A 16,660-nucleotide genomic window follows, 5' to 3' on the forward strand; every position below is an offset into this window, starting at 1 on the left:
TGAGAGCCTCTTGCACCTGATGGTTTTGCAATTTGTATGCACAAGTTCATGAGAATCAGTAAAAATCAAACTTGGTAATCTGAAATTTACGACACTCACACATACTTGCGCACCGAACACATAAAGCGAAAAAACTTCAATTACACAAATAAATTAGAATCAATAAATAGAATAGAATGCATCTTCCAAAGAGTACTCTCTGGCTAAGTAGAGTCTCTAGATTCTTAAATTATTATAATTATATTTGTGATGTTACAAATTTTTTAAGATAAGAAAATAAAGTAAGCTAATGCTTGCAATTTTTCATTTATTCATACATTCAAAAAAGTACTAAAGTTTGAAACTTCAAATGGATTCAAGTTCTTGAACAAAAAGAGTAGAAAAAGCTTCCATCTCTTCCTTACTTAGAGCCAAACCAATCTCAACTCCACCATTGTTATTCCTACTTTCACTTAGAGAAAATGCTCCAGTTTTATCAGTTGAAGTCATATCAACTTTCTTAGGCTTTCCAAATCCAAAATCAATACTATAAACCTCAAACCTTGGTGATCCAGCAATAGAGGAAATTTTAACATCCTTTTTACCATTAAACATAGTAGCTAACCAATCTTTAGCTCCATTCAACACTCCATCATTTTTCACCCTATTCAAAGCTTCATTCATCCCTTCTAAAGCACTTAAAAATCCATCTTTTCCAACTAATTTCTTTGTATCAAGCACAACCTTTTGTCCTGTAACACAATTTCCAAAATACATAGGAGAAATTGAAGGCTCTAATCTTGCTCTAGAATCCACACTAAATATGAAAAACACTTCTTCAACCTTTGGTTGCTCAACTTTTGCTAAACATGCTAACACATAAGCACATGTAACTGAAAAAGTTGACAAGTTTGTAACATTCATTTTCATCTCATTTTTTGCATAATCTTTAAGCTTTTGAATATTTGAAGGTGTCAATTCAAATAAGCTTTTAATTGCATCGTTTTTCGCGGCACCGAAAAAATCCCAAACCTTGAGACTTTTATTATTTGGTCCACCAAAATTCATCAAAGCATCAACATATGCTTCACTAATTCCACTATGATGATCTTCTATCAATGATCTATCAAAAAAAGGTGTTAGATTTTCAGGTAAAGATAAAAAAGATGAATCAAGGTTAGAATTAGAACATGCAATATAGGACCATGATTTCATAAAAGTGGTGGAAGATTTTCCATCTAAACCAGCATGGTGTGATGATATTCCAATGCAAAAACCATTGTTTGGAAACAAAGTGATTTGTATTGAAATCAAAGAAGCTTTTTCATGTGAAGTTTTCAAAAGCGGTATCAAATGATGTCTTTTTGAAGCTTCACATTGATTAGAAGAAAGATCTTTGAAACTTTCATTGGACTCAACAACATTGAAGGAAATAGAATCTCCCTTAACATAGTTTATGATTGGCTTGTATGAATCACTTGGCCAAATTATGTTACCAGCAAGAGGGAGAAAGTGTTGAAGAGTGAGTGAAAGTGAGTGTTTGAGATTTGGAAGAAGAGTTTCATAGAAAAAAGTGGTTGAGTTTGTGAATTCATAGAAGAAAAGACGTTCAACTGGTGGAAATCTTAACCATAGAAGATCAAAGAAAGTGAGAGGAAGTGAGGTTGGTGATTGAAAAGTTTTTGTTGGTTCATGAAATGGTTCAATATTGCAAACTTCAACAACTTTGGATGATTCTTCATGTTGTGCCATGGTTAATCTATTTCATCAAGAGGAAAGAAAGAAAGGTGTATGATAAAGCAACAAAACCTTGTGATATATAATGAGTTGATAAATTCAATAATAATATAATGTGTACGTGATTCAGTCAAAGGAATTTAATGTGCATGATATTAATATTCTTTTTTTTTTTTTTGGTCAAGACATGATATTAATATCTACCAAAAAAGAGAAAAAGAAAAGAAAGACTATATAAACAAGTATACCATGGTGAGATTTTTTATATATGTAGTCAAACTATGATAACAATTTGTTATATTAATTCTAAAATTGCTCAAAAAGATATGAATTCTTGAAGGGAAATATCTTCATCAATATCTATATATGGTGAGATGTTTTTTTTACGCAATTTTTATACTCAAAATGCATACAGATTAAATGTAATTGTTTTTGGTCAAGAAAATTAAATAATATGAAATAATAGTTCCTAGCTGACAAGGTAAGGCATTATGATTTGTTGAAATATGTATTTTTTTTCTTTTTCATTCTAGAAGTTGCTCTTTTTGTATGGAAAAAATGGGTCCCTCTCAAAAATATAAAACTAGGTTGGACCGAGAATTTTGGCTTTTTAATATTCAATTTGTTTTTTTATCCTTAGTTCTAGATGTATATATTCACTTTTTATATTTCAATTTTGACTTTTTGGTTATTCTGCTATATGACGCAAATTCAGTAGGTAGAAATCAACCTATTTGCCATTTGGACCAACAATGTTTTTTTTTCTTTTCAAGATCTAACAGTGTTTGATATTTTGTTAAAAGATACTCCCTGGGATCTTAACTACATGTCACTGTTTTATAATGTGCAAATATTTGATCATATTTTTTAGCTAATATATAAATTTAAATGTTGGCATATAAGATTTTCGATTTATTTAAATAAATATTTTTAAAATATTAAATTTTTACTATTTTATTAAATAAATATTTTTAAAATATTAAATTTTACTATTTTATTATAAATAATTAATGGGTCAAAGTTTGATTTTTTTTTAAGATGGTCAAAGTTGGTTGTGCATTGATATTTGTAAAGTGGTTTACTACAACATGTATTAAGAAACATGAGAGTATTATTTCTATACATTTGCTGCGTGTTTTATTTATTTATTTTTACAATGTAACCAATCAAATAACATCATAATATTATTTTCATAAATTAGTCTCTAAAATATCTTAAATCAATATTTTTTTTTGACAGAAACAAATTCAATTCATTTCATTAGTAATAGCAGTTTCAATACAAGATGGCATATAATCATGAACTTGGGAACTAGCATAAGATAATGACGCCCTAGCTAACAAGTGAACAACATTATTTGCTTGTCTCCTAATGAAACTTATCTTAAAGTTTTGATGATTCATAAGTAAAGCTTTGCAAGTGTTCAGAATAGCGCCGAACATGGAATTGGTGCTGAAGTTGCTAGAGATGTCGTCTACCACTTGCTTGCAATCAAGTTCAATAGACACCGAAGTAAAACTTAAAGCACCAAGCCACTTTATTGCTTCTTTTAGACCTCTTGCTTCCACCTCTTTGGGTTGTGGGAGACCTCTATACTAAGTTGTCTTCGCTCGAATGAACTCTCCTCGATCCCCTCTTAAGCACATACCGATCCCATAACATCCTTGGTCCTTAAAGATTGCCGCATCAACATTACACTTCACTTCCCCAACTAGTGGTCGTATTCATACCTCTCGAGTTTGATTTGTCATTCCAGTGTTGTGGGATTCTCTCTTTTCCTGTCTTTGCGGACTTGACGCCATTGAAATAAGGCGTCGCGAGCCATATGCACTGAGATACACGGTCGTGTTTCTATGTCATTCCACAACTTGTCGTTTCGCCGCTTCCAAATGCACCAAAGGGTCATTAGAAAATCCAGAAGTTGTTGGTGTTCTAGGGATTCAAGTAACTGAAAGAAAAGGAAAACAAAATCATCCGCAGTTTCCAGGTTCCCTTGTATAATGTGCCATAAACCTGCTGCACTCCAAACGTCCTCTAGTTTTGCACATCCGAAAAAGACATGCCAGTCATTTTCATATGACCTTTCACAATGCACGCAGCGATCAGAACAGTGAACACCGCGAGTTTGAAGCCTATGTCTTGTGGGAAGACATCCCCTTGCTACCCTCCATAAGAATACCTTTACTTTTTACGGGATTCGAAGTATCCAAATTTTCAACCAGATGCCTGTTATACCCTGATTTTGGACCTAAAAATACTTGCTCAGAATATTTGTCCATCTTTGATACATGTCTATTACTCTTGAAAGATTGTCAATTTGCTATTACTTCACACTGATATTTTACCCTGCTCTATCTTCCAATTCTGCCTCAAAAATCTTTTCAAACTGTGAATTTGTCCATGTCTTCTTACATTTAAAACCATCCAAATGTTTTTTTGCATATCAAGTCATTTTGAAGTTGTCTCTAATCAGTTGCATGTTACTCTGCACTTTATTTCAATATTATTTGCAAAATTCATAACAAAGGGGTATTTCAGTCATTTCATGTATCCCACTTCATTTTAATCTCTGAAATTGCCTCTGAGTTTTTTCCAATTGGTTTGAATAAAGTCTGGTCTTAACTCTATGTCAAAATCCATTCCCAAAATTGCATTTGGGTCATTTGGAGTCAGTTTAGCCCCTAGGGGCATTTTAGTCATTTTCTGTGTTAAAATTCCTTTTAATCCCTAAAAATTGTCTCTGGGTCTTTTCAATTTGTTGTATAAGCCTTTGTTTCAATTCCATGTTAAAATCCATGTCAAAAATTGCATCTGAATCATTTTGAGTCAGTTTAGTCCCTAGGGGCATTTTGGTCATTTCACATGAAATTTTGACAGAGAGAGGTTACTTTAAAGTACCTCATTTAGTAGTTGGTTCATTTTAGTCCTTTTTGTGTTTTTTTTATTAGTTTCACTTTACGTTGTTTACAATTTACATTTTTTTACCCAATTTTATTTTAATTGCATTTTAATCCTCAAAGTCTTATTATTTGCATTTCAGTCCTCAAAGTTTTATTATTTGCACTTTAGCCCCATTTTTCATTTCAAGTCCTCTGAGTGGTTCAAGTTGTCTTTTTTAGTCCTTTGACAGTTTACATTTTAGTCCTCAAAATATTTTAATTCCATTTTTAGTCCCTTTTCATTTATTGCATTTTGGTCCATGAACTTTCAACAATTGCAGAAAGGTCCTTAGGTCCTAAAACTCAGCAAGGCCGAGTTAGTTGCAAATCCAGACAGGTGTCAACAGTCCATTGGCTATCAACATCACACTTGGCAGCCTATATAAAGGCCATCCCAGCCACCGCCACAGTAACATTTTTTCATTCACAAAGTGCCAACTCAACAAACACAATTTCCCATTCTCTCTCTTCTCCCAAGGATCAAAATCCTAACTGTTTCCAGAAATTGCCAAGAACACGAAGAACATTCATGAAACCCTAACTTTACCAGAATCAAATTTAAGCCAAATTGAAGTAAATTCATCACAGTTCTCAGAGATTCACCACTGAATCATCATCATTGAACCTTAGAAACTGCAATTCAAGCACAAATTCCAAGAATTCGTACGATCACAGTAAGAGAAGTGAGAAGAAGAGAGAATCGAAGCAAGTTCTGAACCAGTGAAGAAGAAAGAGAGAATAACACCGATTTATTTTCGGTCCAAACTTACCAGAAGCTTTCAAGGATCTTTTTGTTCGAATCTCCAATTCAAAGTTCAGGTAATCATCAAAACTTCTTCGTTTTCATTGCAAAAATTCATCGAAGGTTCACAACCACAAATAAACGGTGAATCGAAGCAGATTAACAAGTCCTCAGACTTGTTCTTTCAAAAGAACTTTGAAAAGATTCGAAAAAGTTTGAAACAAAACCCTAAAAATGTAAATCTACGAAGATTCACTGTTTATTTTGTAAATCCAAGCTCATATTCATAATCAGTGAAGAAAATAGTTTGGATTAGTGTTTCATTTCAAGAAGTTTCGAAAAGTTTTGAAAACATAGAAACCGAAAGATTCAAGCGTAGATCTGTTCATATCTAGGCATTACTTCAAAAAACGAGTTTCAGAATCATGAAGAGGAGTCAAAGACGAACACAACGATGTAAAAAATTTCAGAAAAAATGTTCAGGTACGGCGGCGCCACCGGCGGGCCACCGTACCTCCGTCGTTGTGTTCATCGGAGAAGGTGATCGGAGAAGAAGAGAGTTGCAGAGCTTCTCTCACTAGGAGAGAGCTTAGAGAGAGAAAGAGAAGTGAGAAGTGGGTTGAACCGGTCCCTTAGCCTTTTTATAAACCTCTGAACCAGACCAGTTCAGTCCTGGTTCACCTCTGCTTCGTTTTCAATCACTAGATCTAGGGTTTGATGGAGCTGGATCAATCCAACGCTCCTGATGCGTTTGGATAGTCCAGATCCATCAAAGACTTTGGGCATGGGCTTCTTTTTACTGGATTTCGTTTCCTTGCTTTGGTTTTGCTATTTCAATACTGTTTCTTGCTGTTTGCACCTCTATGTGTTCAAGACTTTGGTAAAAAAAATTCCTAAAAATTTTCTATTGCTTTTCTTGATACTTTTGTTGATTCTTAGTGTTTTTTTTACCTGTTAAAATTGGTTAGAAAAATATAAGTGAAATGTGGATTTCTTGATTAAGTTTAGCACTTGTAATTTTGTCAAAATCTTGTTAAAGCTTCCAAAATTGTGTGAAAATACTTGTGAATGTCATGGATGCTTGGGACTTGTTCTTTGTGATATTTTTGCATATTAAAAGCTATAAAGATATATGTGATGTTTCTCATTAATATTTTCACTTGTTTTGTTAAAATTTTGTGAACTTTTACCATGTTCTTGATTCTAATACTTTGATACATGATAGTACTACTTGATGAGTGATTCTATGATGTATATGCCTCTGAATTTGTGGTTATCTCACTATTTGGTGTGCTGATTTGTGATTACTTGTTTTACAAGTCATGTAAATGTTTGTTTGTGAAAATAAAGTGCCAAGTATGCCTAAAATATATCATGATTCTTGACTTGAATGTGTTCTTATAACTCTCATATCGTTGATTGTGATGAAACCTTTGAAAATTGTCATGATAGGGGAATTATAGGTCATATACTTGTCTTGATATTATGATAAATTTTAGGAATATTTTGCTAAGAGTTTTGTCACCTCTTGTGTTAAGTCTTTGCTACATTGTTTAAAATTTCTATTCTATTATGCCATATTATGTTACTAACACTCTCTTCCATAGTTCATTCATAGCATTCTCATCCTATCCCTCTAGATCTAATTTTCTAGCAATTTACATTTCTTGCAAAAAAATTAGGATGTAAAGACCTAGGAATTTTGTAATTTTCTTTATATTTTTAACTTCTTGCAAGACCATAGCATGTAAATTAGGGCATATGTAAAGGACAATGGACTCTAATGATGTACACCGACACAAGCACCGACACTTGCACACACATCACATGGATACTTTAGATGTATGTTTAGGGAATGTATGCCTAGATGTATGTTTAGGAGCCTTGAAACTTAGACAAAAATCCTCTTTTTTTAAAAAAAATATGAACAACATCACTCAAATCATTTTCTAAATAAACTTTGGGATCAAAATCCCATTGATTTTCCCTTTATTTTCTTAATCAAAAATCTTAATGAATTTTAATCATACTTAGACTTCTTTTGCAAAGTAACTAATTCCACCTCACTCTTTTCCAATCTTATGCCCTTGAGGCCTCTCCCTCTTATTCTTCAAAATTCCATTTTTCAAACTTAAAATCAATCAATAAAAACAAAAACATTGTTTGGAAGAGAACTACGGTGGATTTGATCCCGTAAAAGGGTACGTAGGCAAGGAACCAATATTCCTTCAATTCAAATAAAACAAAACTCAAACATCTTCTTCTCCCTCCAATTCTTGACTTAGTAAACTCTTAGGTGTAAATAACACTTTCAAATAGCATTTAAAAATAAAGCGCGTGCGTAGAAAGTAAAGACGGTTCCTATAGGATACTATAGTTGCTATAGGTGCCTAACACCTTCCTATAGCAAAACCAACTCCCGGACCTCGATTCTCAAGGGTTTTTTCTTATTTTTCCCTTCCCAAGAAAAAATGAGATATCAAAGGTTCAAAAGGTTCAAACTTAATCAATGTTTGACACCCGAAAACCAAGATAAAACAATGCCTTCTTCTCTTAACTCGTTGTTATTCACTAGGATCTCCATGGTATAGTGATATGCCGATTTTACAGTGTATTCCCCATGACTTGTAAATTTCCAGCATCGTTTGTCTTCTCCCATCTCGTCCATAATTGGTATGGCTAAGATATTTTTGGAATCTCTCTCATTGAACATTTCCTTGATGACATCCACTTTCCACGCATTGCCATCTTCTTCAATTAGCTCGCTAACCATCATGCCCTCCTTCCCCATCGGTATGTTGCTTGTCACATAGGCTCCCCCTTCATCGTTTAGCCAAGGATCATACCATGTTCTAATCTTTGAACCATCTCCCAATCTCCATCTGAGGCCTCCTCTGACTATTACCTATGAAGCATGGATACTACGCCAAACATAACTCGGGTTGTGACCCAGTTTTGCGTCCACGGAATTTCCTCTTGGAAAAAATTTAGCTTTGAAGACTCTTGCAACTATAGTATCATGGTTGGTTTCTAATCTCCAACCTTGCTTCCCTACCATTGCCAAATTGAAACCATACAGATGTCGAAAGCCCATACCGCCATATTCTTTTCTCATTGTAAATTTCTCCCACCTTAACCAATTGATACATTTCCCATTCTGTCTGTTCGAACCCCACCAAATCCTTTTTCATGGAATACAAATTAAATCCCCATTATAATATGTTTTTGCTACTATAATTTATAAAATTTCTCTATACCAATCCTAGCATCCACCTAAGTGGTATAACCTATTGCGGTGGCTCAAAAAAATTTTTGAATTTATTTTTTTGGTCAACTTTTTTTGACTAAGTTATGTGGTCAACATATGCGGTCCACCTTTTTTGGGAAAAATAATTGGTATTACATTCGATCTTAATTATAAGTACATTTTCTTTTAAAAGTTTATTCAATAAATTATGTATGTAGTCTATATTATAGATTATATACATCATTTATTAAATGAATCTAAAACTGTAAAACATAAATTTATTTATAATTGAGACAGAAAGTAATATTATTTCGATTGAATTTTATTATGAAAAAGGAGTTGACCTTTGACTGCAAGACATGCTGCAACATTGCAACTCAGCACTAATCAGGATGCACAATTGTTCATCTCCCTCAAAGAATGATGAAAACATAAAACCGAAGGATAAGGTGGCATTTCACATGGAAAAGGTCAATCCTTTTCCACCATGCGATAGACAGAATTTTACCTACAGCTGCCACTTTAACAGGTTGCAATTGGCTTTGTTTTGAGCAAATATATACAATAGTTTGGGTGCTTAGGTCATAAATTGATAAACCGCACCCAACTTTGTCGCAACTAGTAAGAATGGAAATAACCAAACGTGTAGGAAAGTTAAAGTTGTTCAGGATGTAAGAGATTTTGTTTGGACTTTTGTGCATGATATGTTACCAAATAATTTGTTGAGATTCTTCTGTTCCTAGATGTGGAGCAGCTCTTCACACTTAGTGAGATTGTTCAAAAGCCACGAGAATATGGAAGCACTATAGGTTCTGAATGGATTAAAAAAGCTTCCTTCAAAGAAAGACAACCAACTCTTTTTTATTACTTGTTGATATATTATGAATCTCATTAAATCACACCCCAGTAGCTAGAATTAATTAGGCATGACAATGGGGTAGGGTGGGATGGGGACGGGTTTTACCTTTCCCGTCCCTATATCCTATTCACATATACTTACCCGTTACCCTACCCATATTTAGCGGAGATGAGAAATTGAATATCATTCCCGTCCACGACGGGTTCAGATATCTCTGTCACATCCCCATCTCCGCAGTGGATAAAAAAAATTAAATAAAAATAAAGGTAATTTTCAGCCCCGAGCGTAATGTTGCAATGCATTATATAGCAAAGAAATGATGACATCGATGGCTATGGTGATTGAGAAAAGAGAGGCCAAGAGTGTGAGATATGGAAGGAGAAAAAAGAATTATGATAAATGAGTGTCATCTGAAAGACTGAGACTCTGGCTGCATGAGTGAAATGATTTAGGGTTTGATTTGTCACGTGTGAATCAAACTTCAAAGCTGCTTTGAGTTTGATTGAATATGGAATGCATCATCCAACACATCTGTATGCTCCTATCATCAATAGCGTTGGAAATTTAAGGATTATCCTTCGGTGACATTTCACATGAGAAGGTTGATTCCTTTCCCACCATGGGAAAAGTGAATTATGACCCTTGATATATTAATAAAAATATTCAATGGTTGAGATTGTTCACTTGCAACTTATTGTTTACTTTTTGTTTTAAAAAACGTACAAAAATTGTGACCCCACAAAAAAAAAGGTTTAATGATATTTTATTTTATGGGCTATTGGCTTAATAATGAATATTGGGCCTATGAGTAAAACGAAAATCATAAAGCTCAAACCAAAACATTCTATTGGAACCACCGTCTACATATTTCCGACTCACCACATAAAACCAACACATTAAGTATTATTTGGTTAAATAAATTTGGTCAAAAAATTTCGACCTCCTTAACCTCCTTCAAAAAAAAAATCAACCTGTTTAATCATGTTGTCGAAACTGAAAGCATCGATTAAATATATTTTTTCATTTTATTTAAAAAAAATAATTCTACATGAGTTTACTTGAAAAGAGATATACCAAAAGTGAAAATGAAAAACTTTTGGGGAATTAAAAATCAAAGAATTTTTTTAGAGGGACTAAAACAAAAAGTTTGTATATTTATAGGATCTAAAAATATATTTTAACCCTATTTTAAAATGTATTGTTATTAATGAATGTTAGTGAAACTAGATTGATGACCCGTGCGCCGCACGGGTCTTATGAGCCGAGAGAGAGAAATGAAGAAGAGTATAGGAGAAGACGGCATGGGTGTTTTTGAAAAACGAAATATAGTTCATTAAGAGTTTTTTTTTTGCAAAAGGGTCGAAACACATTTCTCTGCCCACTAAAGACAAAACCACGTGTCAACAATTTATTAGATCAGACAGTCCGACAGTAAAGGTGAATCGAACTGGAGCACGACCCGTTAATTGATGAACAAATGTTATACATTCATTTTCGTCAACTAAGAACATATTCATAAAAAGTGTCTCCTGAGGATGATCCTTGTCTGGTATACACCAAACATGAGCGACACAACCCTAACTTTTAAATTCCTCTTGCCACAAAAACATCAGATAATGGAGTGTAAGTTGCCATATTGGAGCCAAGTTATGGCACGATGATAATTAATTTAGTTAACCAACCCTTATACCACTAACACAATAGCTATATTTATACTTATATAACACTATAATATACCACTAATGAGCACAAATGTTGAGTTTGGAATTTCCATAAAAAAAATAAAAATGAATGGGAATGGGCGATGCTCATATACCTATTTAACTTTTTTTAGCAACATATACCTATTTAAAAGAAAACAATAGATGCTTATTTTAACATTGCAATTTCTTAATAATTAAAAATTGCCTATCTTTATACTGTTATAGCATAAAAGTAACTTACAAATTCATTCCATATTTAAAGACACGTTCTTTTTTGTAATACCTAGCAATTTTTTAGAACTTGAATTTTATACTAAAAATTTAGAACATATGGATTCATAGGTTTTGAGAAAGACATTGAAAAGCATATAAACTTCAAAACTCACTATTAAGTAACAAACTCATTATAAAGTAATCCTTTAATATAAAAGTTATTATCAGGCAAAGCCTATTAGAAAATAATCTCTTAACTTAAAAGCATTGTCAAATATGTTTATTTAATCTGACGATATGAATGCTTTGTTTGGCTAAATATTCTTTTATTCCTTGTTTTTACTTTGGATTGGGATGATTTGCTATAGTGTAGGAAAGTCGTGTTTGCACTTGCAAGTGCAGTCACGTCAAGAATTAAACTCAAATAAGAGAGCTTAAATGAGATGGTTATGGTGAAAAGTTATTGGTAACTTTTGTTTCTGTAATGTGGATGTTAATCAATTACGTTTATTTTTTTTGCTGTAATGAAATTAAGAAAAAACATGTATATAACTTTGAAATAACCAATGAATATCACAAAAGATCCTAGTTACGATTGACCATAAAATACAAAGTTTCATTATTGCCAGCCACTACAACACCTATCCTGATCATCTCTGCACCTTCAGGAATATTGCAGGCCTCGATCACCCATTTCTAACAAAGCCTACACAATATGTTATATTTTCCACATGCAGTTGGATTAACAATCCTGTCCAATTCGAAAGCAGGGTTCGGATCCAACGGTGCTGTCACATGAATAAACAAACATTAATAAATATCAAGCAAACATGTAACCAATATCAAATGGAAAATTAAAACGATTTCTAGCTTCTAAAAGGAATGAAGTGGAAATACCTAATGACTGAGATGTGAAACAATTCAATGTGAATGCATCCAATAGTATATATAGAGTGCAGGCTGCATAGAAAATTTGATTTATGGAAAGTAGATGTGATATTAATCCTTAGGGAAGATGGATGGATATTTAATTTACGTGGGCAATTAGTGGTATATTCAAATTTCAAATGAAGTAGCAAACATAGTAATTTAATAAGATTGATGGGAGCGGATAGGTTTTATAACTGCTACCATATTTTTTTACAGGATAATTAACATGGGTAAATAACATTGGATCCAAATATTCAAGAGTTTCTTGAACTACACTATTATAATATCATCAAATTCATAACAAAAAATTCATTGATTGAATTATGAAATGCACCGTACTAAAAAACACACCTGATAAATAATATTAGGATAAAAATACTACACCTCAAAAGATTTTCTTTACTGCATTTTGTAAGCATCAACAGAAAACAGAAATTCAAGAATGTATACCATCGGGAGTTATATTGTCACCGTGAGCCACCGCAAGCAATCACCGTCGTATAAGCCATCACCACTGCAAGTAGCTACCACGCACAAACCTTCTTATTAAGAGATTAGAGATCTACTAATCTGGGTTTTATAGCAATTTCCTTCCCAAAAAAAGGAAGACATAGATAGAACAATCAAGAAGATGAATTGAATTAGTACGCTTTCTTTGAATGAATGATTGAAGGGAGAAATTCTCAGTATGAACGATAGAAGTGAGAAATAAGTATGTGTTTTATTCAATTCTACTATGGTATGCATTTATAGTGAGAAGGAGTGTGAATTGATACGTGAAAGTGCTTTGGAAACAACTAAATTTGTGGGGAGTGGGAGTCTGTACTTAACTGCATGGGATATCCCAAAGGTCGTGGTTAATATTAGATGGGAATTTGAATTTTAAAAAATGCAAAAATATTGGAAAGCCTAACAATTAAATCATCCCTTAATTAATGCACACAAATTGGTGGAGCTGCAACAAACTTCCAAGAAAATTTGAGATTCAAATTCAAATGCTGCAAACAATAGGAGGGAAATATTTCTAGGTTTTCATGGTTTAGCATTAATTACAGATAATTAGAGGGAAAAATTAGGTTTAGATGTAGCCTAACCTAATAAATAAGGGATTAGACTTTCAAAACGTTTAGGCATAGTGCTTGTTCAGAAGTTAACCCACTTTCAAAACGTTTAAGGTTTAAGTATGGACAATACACCCGTCCATTTGTTTCTGTGCTGAGATTTAACTTATTATTGGAGAAATCAAGAATCAATGTCTAAACCACCTAACCAGGGAGGTTCTGGTACCATATAAATTGACTATCTCAATCTTAAACTATTTGGTGAAGACACACATATATCTTTTTTATCACACATCCAACATAAAGAAGGTATTTTCTTTTGAATGTGTGCAATATCTGCAATGATTTGAGGGTTACAGATATCTGTGAACAAGGAGGAGAGAAGAGTGGAGTAGTACTGTTTTTTTTTTGTGTGTGGATAGTATTATTTTTTAAATAGGAGGTGTAGTTCGCAGTATAGTATAATAATTAATAAGTTATTAATGTTTTTTTGTCTGAACTACAATACCAAACAAAGCCAATTGCAACCTGTTAAAGTGGTAACAGTAGGGAAAATTCTGCCTTTCCTATGGTGGAAAAGGATTGACCTTTCCTATGTGAAATGCCACCATAGTAGTATTAGTGTGCATGTGACGTATGAGATGATTTACCATGCACTTGTGTTTTGGACTTTTAGTCCATAAGGACAATTTTTATGGATTGACTGTCTGATTTATTTATGATAAAAATACTAAGAAAGATATACACTAATGTGTTTGTTTACACTGATGGTCAATTTTGTGAAGTACATTAAACTATTGTCAAGAAGTAAAATCTATAAAGTTTGTTTTAAAGAGATTGTAAAATCTCTATTCAGCTACCACGATTATGGTTAGGATGTGTAAATTGAGGTTGCATTAGAAAATTATTGGTTTACTAAAATGAAGTAGAAATGTATTAAAGAACAATTAGGTCATGTTCGATTTCCTTCTCTTTTGCTACTTGGTAACTTGGTTCAGAGTCTACAATTGTTTCCGTAGTTGACGTTCTAACAAAAATAGTTAAGTCTAATGTCTTGGTACTTAATCCGCTTCTTTGGCCACAATCCCCTAATGTATTTGACTACGCGTAAAAACTCGTCATAAAGGTGGTAATAAAATATCATCTCTAAAACTATTATAGATTGAATGGTTAAAATTAGGTCAAGCCCCAAAAACTATTGTTAATAGTCATTTAAGACCTTTATCAATTTATGAACATTCGTCAACTCATAAAAAGCATTAACAATAAAAATCAACCAAATATAACTAAGCAATTCAAAATTATATTCAAAGATAACTCAACATATTACGTATGGCTTAAGTAGCTACTGAGAATGTCATATACATGACCTAACCTGAAAAACTAGCTAAAAATAACTATACTTAAAAGAAAACAAACATATGTAAAGAAGACATAAACGAATTATCATCGTGTGTTTTTCTTATTTTTGAAGAAAGGATCTTCATATGACGAATCATCAACTTTGAGATGCTTTCAGTCGCTTCTAACCTTCCAAATCATTTTTTGGTTGTTTTGTGACCGTTGGATAGTCGCTTCTAACCTTCATGGGCATGGCCTTTTGCCGTATCTTCTTTCCTTTTTCTCTGGACATCATTTCACTGAGCAGCTTCTCTAACTCCTCTCTTTTCACATCAGTATCGATTTCAATTCCAATCTCCCATGTATTGCAAATATATTTACAATGTTGGTTGATCAGCCAAAAATGGCCAACACAACATTGTAACTCCAACACATATGCTTTCAGTGGTTGAGTTCCATCCGCAATGAGTCAAGAATCAACTGATTGAAGGGTGGTTCATTACTTGCTCTTGCGAACACCATGTTGCCATTAGGCCTCTATCTGAAATTTCATTCTCAAACTCAAATGACAAAATAAACGAGACGCCATTGACAAGATCATGCCTAATAATTTGCAAAAAAGGGTGTCTTGCTATTGGCCAAACTATAATAGTTCCTTGGATTCAAGCCATTAAGACACTTGGTATCTTCTTTCCAAAGATTAGAACTTAAAATTTCAAGTGATTATGTGCAGTTTGATTAAATAATGAAGGTAAAGGTCCAATAGTATATAAAGAAGGGAACATAGAATAGAATACATTCATTGCATCACTCTCAAGTTCATTATAAGAGTTAAAAACAATAGCGGATGTTCTGTAAAATCTAACTGAATACAATCGAAAACATAAGAAGTCCCACATAAATGGTTTAGAGAGTTTTTTTTTTTTTTCAATTAGTCTAGTGGCTAGAATTCACCTTTTGTTCAAGGTGAATAAGTAGGGTGTCCGGGGTTCGAATCCCGACCCCTGCATATAACAATGCATGTCCCTACCAACTGAGCTATGCTCGCAGGGACAAAGTTTTTTATTCTTTATAATGAGCTTTCTCGTCAATGTGCTTTGAAGGGTAATATCATCTTATGAATGTGCTTTGAATGCAAAATAGTTTTTCCATCAAAGTTCATTAGTTTTGGTTTGGTTGATTTTTTTATCTTTCCAATTTTATCCTTTTTTTATTTACTATTTTATCTTTTTTTTAATATTATTTAAATCTTAACTATATTTAAAAAAAATACATGAAATGGGCTTGTCTTATTCTTTTTCAATTTTACTCTTTATTTAAAGTATCTTATTTACTATTTTATCCTTTTTTAAATATTATTTAAATTGCTAAACAAAAAATAGTTAATTTACATTAAAATAGGAACTACACCATTATATTAGGAAATATTATACACTCTTTTTTTTTTTGACAAGGAAATATTATACACTTCCCTAACAAAATGTATTATACACTATTATATTAAAAAATTCTTATTTTAATTTTATTTTCTAAAAATATTTAATTTATATATTTCTACGTATGCTTAAGAAGCTCATGGTAGGAAAGCGGAAAGATTTTTCGAACTTCCTTGACATTTCATCTTGCTTAGTATATAAAATAAACTTTAATAGATTACCACCACACTCACAAGTTTATTGAAATTTTATGTTATTTTTTTTTGGAAAGGTTAATGAATGCCTCTGGGGCACTCTTTAAGGACTATAAGTAATAAGTATTTATGAAAATGTGTGTAATCAATGCATTGGAAATCGAAATATTTTACTTTTTCAAAGAATAATTTCTTATTTTAGAATGCTTAAAAAGTGCCCCGAGGCACTCGTTAACAAGACCCTATTTTTTTTTATATAAAATGCCAACCTTCACTTAC

At 32.7% G+C, this 16,660-nt stretch overlaps 1 protein-coding gene across 1 annotated transcript; it reads right to left on the reverse strand.

The window, feature by feature from the left end:
* Positions 1-183: 183 nt before the first annotated feature.
* Positions 184-1,791, reverse strand: LOC146912768 (phenolic glucoside malonyltransferase 1-like). The gene has a single exon (XM_085722247.1). It carries the CDS (start codon positions 1,729-1,731, stop codon positions 346-348), a length of 1,386 nt encoding a protein of 461 aa, XP_085578373.1. The 5' UTR covers positions 1,732-1,791; the 3' UTR covers positions 184-345.
* Positions 1,792-16,660: the final 14,869 nt, after the last annotated feature.

This window comes from Medicago sativa, chromosome 6, assembly GCF_051527215.1.
Source record: "Medicago sativa cultivar Bolivia chromosome 6, Bolivia_mono, whole genome shotgun sequence".
Lineage (NCBI taxonomy): Eukaryota > Viridiplantae > Streptophyta > Magnoliopsida > Fabales > Fabaceae > Medicago > Medicago sativa.